At 37.2% G+C, this 9,870-nt stretch overlaps 1 protein-coding gene across 1 annotated transcript in view; it reads right to left on the reverse strand.

Moving 5' to 3' along the window:
- Window positions 1–338: 338 nt before the first annotated feature.
- LOC107661960 (uncharacterized) overlaps window positions 339–9,870 on the reverse strand; it is a 17,088-nt gene continuing 7,556 nt past the window's right edge. Inside the window, exons 2-3 of the mRNA XM_016451784.1 lie at window positions 6,690–6,742; window positions 339–1,081 (exon numbers count right to left, since the gene is read on the reverse strand). Coding sequence (XP_016307270.1) covers window positions 349–1,081; window positions 6,690–6,721 — 765 coding nt within the window. The 5' untranslated portion in view covers window positions 6,722–6,742 and the 3' untranslated portion in view covers window positions 339–348. The remainder of the gene's footprint in view (window positions 1,082–6,689; window positions 6,743–9,870) is intronic.

Consider the following 9,870-nt stretch of genomic DNA (forward strand, 5'->3'; position numbering starts at 1 on the left):
GATGTTTCCTGTCGGCTCAATTTTTGAGTGGACTTTGCTGTTCCGATGAGCATGAACGGTATACGAGTGGAGCGACTGAGCGGAGCGCACACGCATAGAGCGGGATAATACGCAGAGCGTCACACCACGTGAAAGTGAATCATGAGCGGTGAACTAATTTTCGGCAGGCGAAATTTCGGTGCATCTCTAATTATTGGCGACATCAGAAATGGATATTATATAATAGATGCTTTTTTGAACATTTTAGCAATTTAAAAATATGAAAAAATGATTTTTTTACACGGCACCCCTGCTCTCGACAGACGGCAGCCCGGTTGGGAAACATTGAACTAGTGTGTCACCTGACCGTCACTCAGAATCCTCTCCCGCAGTTGCAGCATCGAGAGCGGCCAAGGCCTCTGCCACCATTGAGTCTGTGACGCTCACACAATCGATCTCTTTCTCTCTCTCTTGCGCTCCTCTCACGATCGAGGGTCCTTCCTTTTCTCTGTCCTCTACCATGAGATTTGTGTCTGCTGAGGAGAGGCTCGTACTGCTGGTGTGTATGTCCACAGACAGCACACTCTCCTCATCGGCCGTGTCCGGAGTAACGGCCAGCCTGCTCTTCCTGTCCCCATCTTCATCCTCCTGTCCATAGGGATATCCATCTGATCCCTCTGTCCCGTCTGTTATCCCTCCGCCGCCCAGCCCAGAGTCTCGAAATCTGTCCTCTCGCTTGCCCGGTTCCGTTCCCAACAACGAATCGTTCTGTATGGGTGGGTTGGTGCGTAAGGTGGGGGCGGCTTTTATGGGTGTCCCCTTGCCCTCGGGCTGGAGGATGTAAAGACTCGGGTCACCCTCTGCTGGGCTCGATCGGATCTGCTCGCCTGGAATGTTAGCATGGAGCCGGTTGATGTGGTTGTTGTCTATGTCGAGTTTGGTCGGACTGGGTTGGTTGCTGTATGCCAGGTTGTGGAAGCCCTGTTTCTTGTGAATGTGGTCCACCTCCTCTGGGAATCTGTGAGATTGATACAGACAGCTGCTGGTGGGGTCCCGCTTCTGACCAGGAACTTCTACAGGAGCTGAGGGGTCATAGATGTAACTGCAACAGAGAGGGGGTTGAGGAAAGGGTTTAATGAAATGAACTTCTGGTGGCCTTTTTGGTGGAAATTAATATTATAACCCGGTTAAGATTCAAATAAAGGTCAAATAACCCAGACATATTACAAATCAAATAACACCATAGCAAAGCTAGTGGTCAACCAATACATTGGCCTTGATGATATTTGCATTTTTTAATTATCACAAAGTTTTTCTGTTTGGCTGATAAGTGTCAGAACAGGACCTTTATTTTGTCAGCGCTTAAGAATGCCAGTTCTTGAGCACAGATACACAGGAGCTCCCATTCTTCATTAGTTTACTGTAAAAAAATACTATAATAGGATTACAGAATCATAAAGTTGCTCTGTAAAGTATTAAAGGGTTTATTTTGTATATTTAAAAAAAAAGTAATTTTTTAAATATTGATTCATTTTCATAATGAAAAATAAATTGAATTTCAACAATTGTTATGCATGTTGTTTACTATCAATTAACAGTGTGATATGATATTTTCCAGCATCCCCACAAGCTTACAGACGAGAATGGATAATTATCATATACTGTATATCAGCATTATATTATCTATCGGCCACCCTGTTCTCTAATGATATCAGCATTGGCAATCAAATAAACACTTATAGTTCTACCACTAATCATTCAACCACTAAACACACTGATGTACATTTGTAGGCCCATCCAGGTTAGTATTACCCAGGTTCCTTTTTTCCATTGGCTTTTGGATTACTCCAGAAAATAAATGTATGAATTTTTAAGTCTAAATACAATAGCCAGAGGAAAAAAGCTAAAGCTAGGCTAAAAATGAATGACACTGTTGTGATTGCATGACCTCAATGTGACCAAGCTAATATTCTGACAACTTATTTCAATCTTTAAAATCTACAAGTTGGACATTTTGAGTTAGAATAGTTTGCAACAGGAAGATTATAAACACAGTGAGGTTGTAATAGCAGAATAGAGCAGAGTAGATGAGTTTTCCTGCTCGCAATCACTGTAATCCCATTTAGTCATTTGTTAGTAGGGTGTATTTTATGTAGAATGAAATGTGAAAATATCTTGAGTTTGTGTCAGACTGCATTTATTTATTTATTTTTAACCAAAAACCCATTCACTTTAGGATGATGGAAGTTCAAAAATTCTACTTGTTTCTGGGTTTTACAGTTTTTCCTCAAATGATTTGACACATTTCTTCAAACTTAGGTCACTGCTTTCAAAACAGTTAACATAATGATCTGAACACTTTGTAATTATCCTAAACAAATTGTTAGTTAAACAAATTAGAAATCACATGCATAATGTTCTCAAAACACTGTGCACAATGTTTAAGCAAAATGTTTTCACAATAGTTCATACAGCCAACCAAAGCTTTAATATATTAGGAAAAGACAACTGCAACTTTATAAATTGGTTTTACACAAATCACAAAAATGCATTTACCATTTTTCCAAATGCAACAAAACTCTTTCATTTGCTAAATTCTCAGTTGCACTTGATATGTTTTCAATTAGCTCCAAATTGACTGTTGAGTAATTCAAACAAAAGAAATGCAAATTTCCTAATTGTTTAAACATTTATCTCAATTACAACAATTATAAAAGAGGAAAAGGGAAAAGAAAAAAAGGCAAAGAATAAGAACAAGAATGAGAAGGTGAAAAGGAAGTGTAGTGAGAGGGAGAAGAACGGTGGAAGAGGTAGAAGGAGATGAAGGGACAGGAGGACAGGGTGTAAGAAGAGGAGAAGGAGCAAGAAGAGTTAAGGATGTAGGAAGAGGAGAAGAGGGAAGAGTAGAGGGAGAAGAGATGGGTGGATTGGAGGGGGATGGTATAGTGAAAAAGAAGAAAATGTAAGAAGACATGAACAAAAAGGAAGGGGACTGCAGGGTGGAAGAAGAGGTAGAGCGTACAGATGGGTTTCAAATAAAATCAGAGCCACCCTTGTTGACCATGTTATATCATTTCATTATATCATGGTCTTTCATTGAGAGAAGGCAGCCAGAGAATTCAGCTAAATATAAAATATAACATTTCAGAGGGAAAACCAATAAGTAACTATACCATTCTGGTTCTATGAGTCTAGTCTAGAGTCTTGTCTATTTCTAGTTCTAGTTCTCTACTGTAACTGGCCCTACTTGTTGGCCCTACATTCAGGTGGACGAAAAAGAATGCACGATATTTTCAAATGCACAAAAACATGCTATTGTTGACATGGTGGTCCAGAACAACACCAACAATGCCTCAAAGAAATTCAGCAAAGAATAATACAGGACAATCAACCATTTCATGATAGTCACCATTGCAGTCCTATCACAATTGTATGTGTTCTAAGAAGAAATTCCATCCAGATGAAGCAAGTAAACAACGTGAAGAGCTCAGACAGATTGAAGGAGTTGTGGTTCCAATTGTTCAAGTATGTGCCTGCCACACAATTACTGTACTTTTACTACAAATACAAAGTTATGTACTTCATGGGCATTATGTATCCATATACTATTACACTCTGGAAAAACTCAGGTGTCTCTAAGCCTAGTGATGCGTCAAAGTGGGTACTTAAAGTTCAGCAACAGTTATAGTGTCAAGTTTACAAGCAATACCACTACTGTCAAACCACTGCAATATTGTACCTTCTGTTCTTTTTACTCTAGAGGACTTTGGAACTGGATAGCAGTGCAACTCATTATGAGTAGCTGTATGTTGATGAAGCTGGCTTCAGTCTCAACAAAAAACAGAGACAAGAATGGAATGTGATTGCCCATCATGCCACAGTCAATGTCCCTGGACAACCAGGAGGCAATGTCACTATGTGTGTCGCAATTTCAACCACTGGTGTTGTGGCACACAATGTTGTCTTGAGCCCATTCAACAGTGAAGGGCTCCTATATTTTTTAAACTCTCTCAATGAAATCCTCTTACCACAGGTCAATAAGGAGCAAATGAATCAAAATTTTGTAGTTTTTTGGGACAATGTCCAATTTCACCATTTAGCACTGGCGCGAGAGTGGGTTGAACATCACCCATCTTTCACCATATTCTCCTTTCCTGAATTTAGCTGAAGAGTTCTTCTCTTGAAAATAAAAAGTCATGACTTGTGAGAATATATGTTGTGATATAGATGAAATTCTCTGGCCAGATGTAATTTAGAGACATAATTAAAGTTAGTTAATTCAGTGATTGCAGTACATTTTATTTTTAACTTATTATTTTATACATTTATTATTTTGATCTATTTATTTAAAATATATAATTTCCTTTCTTTGTAGGAATCTCTTTGTAGCAGTTACAATCATTCAGAAGAATGTGTCAAATCGACACATTCCTGCCACACTCTATTAAACACATCTGAACCAGCTAATCAAGACCTTCAGGATCACTAGAAACTTCCAGACAGGTAAGCTGGAGCAGGTTGGTGCTAAACTCTACAGGAAGGTGGTCCTCCAGAATGGACATCCCTGTATTATATTTATATTGTAAAATCACTTTCAGAAACGTTGTTTTCTGACTGTGAAATAATCAGTAATTCAGTTCCGTTTTGATCACAGTCTAGACACATTTCTACCAGTTTCTTTGGTGTTTTCTATATAGCCGTTTGTGCAGACGGGCGGCATTATTTAAAAAAAATGTACATTATTTTGAATAATTTGAGTTTTTCCATGGCAGCCTATTTTTGTAGTATGATTGACTTCAGATTCAGTCACCCCATGTAAAACACCCCATGTAAAATCAAAATGTGGTTGGACTCTTTCTGTCAAAACTCTTCTGAATAATTATCTGCAATAAACAAATAATATTCATAAGTCTGTAAACAAACATTTTGTTATCCATTTATCCAGCCTCCAATCTTGACCATCATTCCTAATCGTCATCTATATAAATTCCCTCTGGTTGTCAATTTCATCATAATATATAAAATGCTGTTCCTCTTTTGGGTTCTACTGGCAACTGATGTGTGCAGGACATTTGAATGCACTTATAATTTGCATAGCACAGGCAAAGGCCCTTACTGACGAAAGCACAACCAGTGTAGCGAAACGACATTTGAAATGACAAACAGGTCTATGAGTTATAACATCATACTGTGTCCTCTTTCCCCTTTTAGGGATTTTTTTATTTTTTTTCAACTTATTACATAACACAGTATTTACATTTCTGTATTTACACCAAATTACACAACAAACAGGTATCAAATAGGGAAAGTGTGAATCCAACATAAGAATGAGAGACACAAATCCCAACTTGTGTGTGTGTGTGTGTGTGTGTGTGTGTGTGTGTGTGCCAAGTGAGCCTGATGCATTTATGTCAGACACTCCCTGCTGAGATCCTTCTGTTTTTCACTCCCCTTTTCCACTGAAAATCCACATGGAAAGAAAGAGGCATGCAGGTCATTCAGCCCAATGTCAACCTCAGGTGTTCATGTATTTATCTGTCTGTCCTTTGCATGTAACCTGTGTCATATTCCAAACATTTAGTGAATTTCATACAATGTGTTACATGAGATGAATTATATTAGCTTCATTATAAATTCTCCACGTTTATGCACCTCAGTTGAAATCCATTTCAGTTTAACAGTTTCGGGGTGTATAAAGTGGAATTTTACCCTTAGTAAACATTACCTCCATTAAACAACACACACTGCCTAGCAATGCGAGGCATTTTTGCCTGGTAAAAGTTGCAACAGAGTAGAATGCTAATGTTTATTAGCAGGATCTGACATAATCCAAGAAAAGCCTGGGAACTCGCATTCTATTCACCCTGAACAGGTGCCTGGATTATATACTGTTCCCAGGGGAATGTGTTTGAAAATGTGTATCTTTTCAGCTAATATTGCCCACAACCCTTTGCGCAATGTAAAAAGGAAGTATTGTGATGTTTAAACATTAAGGGTTTCTAATTCTGCTCCTGGAGGGCCACCTTTCTATAGATATTTACCCCGCTCCAAAGACCTGCCTAGATGTTTCTTGTGATTGTGAAGACCTTGATTATCTGGTTCAGGTGTGTTTGATTAGGTTTACAGCTAAACTTTAAATTTTTTGGCCCTGCAGAAGCAGCATTGGACACACTTGCAGTAGGTAAAAAGGGGTATTTCTTAATAATCACTTAGAATTATGTACTTTCTCCTCATCACCAGTGGATATAAATTAAAATGTGTGGGTGTTGTTTAACAGATTTGACACAAAGCCAATCAGACTACACACTAATGTTAAATGCCAAAAGAAAGCTTGTATTTGTAGTATGTGCATGAGGCAATTCATGCAGCTCAAACTAAGCCCAGAAATGTGACATTCTGAGCAATTAAAGGGCAGGTTAGAGAGTGTGAATATCTGTGTGTATTTACCGTGAAATAAACTCCCTGCATCAAAATAACCCACATAAACGTTGAAGTGAAAGATACAAACTAAAATAAAATGTATATTGACAGAGAACAGAGCAGTGCTGGCAGACTGAATCACAACCAAAAACTGGTCCAAGGTCAGCTTTAGAGAAACTACAGTCTGGCTGAGCTGGTGAACAACAGCAGTTATGTGAGAAATATCTAGGATCTTCAAGAAAGAATACTTGAGAATAAAGAATCTCTGCTATTTATACCGTCCGTCTTACCTTTTTATCATCCTACAGCAACTGCAACCCATCTGGACAGTTGTGTAGAAAACCTGTGGAAAAGCAAATCAGGTTTAGAGTGTGATTGTGTAAATATATACTTGAATAAAGTGAATTAGAGATTCCATGTAGACTATTCTGTGGAATGAAATGTTGAAATACGCAAGTTACATTTATTAAAAAGGTATTTGAAGAATCCAGAGCTGGGCTGCTGAATCGGTGCTTAGGAGAGTGAACATGATTTCAACAAAAGGCTATTCAGTAACTGTGCCAATTCTTCACCTCAGCTGTTGGAACATGAGGATGTGATCACGGTTATATCTGTGTAAATAGACCTGCTGACACGGGAACCGAGAAACTCAAAGAAATCTTATACTCAAGAATAAACCCTGTTTGCCAACAATTGTGAACCATCGCAGACCATCTTTACAAGTTGACCCAGGTATATTTCGCTTGTGCACACCAATCAAATGAACCAAAACTTGGGTCTGGGTTTTTTTTTCACCCTCTCAAGACAGCACACTCAATGTCAGACAGGCAGAGAAGTGTGCTGATTGGCTAATGTGTTCAGATTCTCTTGTGCCGTTTACAAAGACACAGGTATGATCTATCAGAACAACTATATGAATGATATCTGCCAGGCCTTAGAGACATTTTATTTGGTTTCATATTGACGTGGCATAGGGAGTTAACTTGACATATGAAATTGTCAGGTATGTGGCTTCAGGACAAAAGGACAGTCACACATGTGTTCGTGACATTCTGGATTACTCCTCACAGTGGCCAGTCAAATAAAATGCCATTAATACATCCTCATTTTGTGAAAAGCAACAAAGATGGATTGACCTTTCTACGGCCTGTCGTGCCATTTCAGGCTTTGGCATTTCTTGTGCTCTTTTTATGAGCAAGAAGCCTTGTAAATAATTGATAGTTCAGTCTGGGTAAAGATCCATATAATAGGACAAAGACACTCCCAGACTCCCTCTCTTTCTCCTGAGACAGAAAGCAGCATGGAAAACAGTCACCTCATGTGTCCCAATGTGTTAGAGACCAACAAACATATAAAGCTAAGAGAGTAATGCAGGAGAAACCACAATTACAATGTGTTAATTACAATTATTTCATTTCAGTTTTAGTAATTTAGTGATTGTCATTTTATTAGTTTATGCTTTTTATTATTTCTAATTATTTTAAATTTATTTTTATTTCAGCTTTAGAAATTTCAGTACTTACTGTAAACTTAACCGTTAGTTGGCAAGGCAACATTTCTAATTTTCCTTTAGTTATTTTTTTAATGTAATATTTATATATTTTTATTTCAATTAACCATGTTTTGTAAAACTTTTAATTTTAGTTAACAGTACTGATTTACACAACATTACCATATAATTATGTCTATCAAGGGTAAAAGCAATAATCTGAACCAGAATTGAATGCAATTAAATGTCTATAGTTTAGTATTAAGGAAGCAAGAACTACCTACATGACGTCATTCACTCTTGGCATCACATGTGCTTGAAACTAAGACAAATAAGAGAAAATGTAACAAGTATATCAAGTTAGGCAATATTTGTTGTACAGGTTTACTGACAAGCCAGTCACTGTGACAGAAAGGCAAATGGTTTAACAAGTGGAAAAATTCAAAACACACTGCACGTAGACTAGACATCAACATACACTCAAAATACATGCCAACAAACACTCTTTACTGTGAACAGAGTTGTTTTTTAGTCTATATGATGTCTGTATGTGAACGAAATCAAGAAAAACAATATATATACAGTATGTATATATATGATGAGAACAAGCCTTCTACCACTAACTTACACGTTGGTTTGATGTATATGTGACATTAATCCAATTTTAAATGCACTGTCATTCTATTTACTGTGTTACAAAGCTGCCCTAGTTACAAAATTTGCTAGGTGATTAGCAGCCAGATGTGGTGTGCAGCAGACACCTGTTTGACAGCAGGAGTATGACACTGGGCACCTGGCAACCTCTTTGTCATCTGCTAGGGATTATTGCATTTTACAGCAGTCAACATAGCACACAGTCTTCCTTTCCATAAATACAATGACAAAACAGTTTATTGTGTGGTTAATCTATAATGTGACAACACAATTATTATCAGAATATAAGAAATCACTAATGAACTGATGACCTGAATCAGGTGTGTATAAACATGAAACATGTGCTGGGGGCTACAGGAAAGTTGAGAAGCGCTGATTTAGTCCACTTAAACTTCAGACTAAATGACTGGAGAAGTCTGCCATATGTCACCAGAGAGAAGTCAGTCGGTAATTTCATTTGGTTATAGTTTTGCTAGTTTTATATTTTTATTTAGTTTTTTTAATATTTTTAGTTTTAATTTATTTTTATTCCAGATTTAGTATTTCAAATTAAACCTATTTCAGGTCAGTTTAGATGCCAAGGCAACATTTTAATTTACATCTTATTTTACTTCAGTTTTATTTCAATTAAGGAAACTTTTTTTAGTTTTAGATAACAGAAGAATAAAAATAATCACTAAAGGGGTAAAAAAAAAAAAATTGTGAAAATACTAAACAATTTTTTAAATTGGAGCTACGTGACTAGAGAAAACACCCTTTTGCCAAAACTTCAACACCCATAATGCACTTCTGATTTTGTCACCTCCCGTCTGTCAATCCAACGGTCCATGTGTGGGAATACAAAGATGTGTATGTTTGATTTGTAGTTTTTATCAAAAACCCTGGAACTGTAAAAAGCTTGCAGGATGATGCAAAGGTGCATTTTGTGGACTTGTGGACTTCTACGGACAAACAGTCAGTCATATCTTAGTGCAGGCAACACAGAGAAAGAGTATATATTGTTCATTTACAGTGGGTATAGAAAATAATCACCCCTCCCCCCCTTTAAAATAATCACATTTTGTTGCTTTGCAGCCTGAAATGAAGACAGACACATTTGTGACCCTGGACCACAAAACCAGTCTTAAGTCGCTGGGGTATATTTGTTGCAATAGCCAAAAATACATTGTATGGGTCAAAATTATGGATTTTTCTTTAATGCCAAAAATCATTAGGATATTAAGTAAAGATCATGTTCCATGAAGATATTTTGTAAATGTCCTACTGTAAATATATCAAAACTTAATTTTTGATTAGTAATATACATTGCTAAGAACTTCATTTGGACA

This window comes from Sinocyclocheilus anshuiensis, unplaced genomic scaffold, assembly GCF_001515605.1.
Source record: "Sinocyclocheilus anshuiensis isolate Anshui unplaced genomic scaffold, SAMN03320099.WGS_v1.1 scaffold603, whole genome shotgun sequence".
Classification (NCBI taxonomy): domain Eukaryota; kingdom Metazoa; phylum Chordata; class Actinopteri; order Cypriniformes; family Cyprinidae; genus Sinocyclocheilus; species Sinocyclocheilus anshuiensis.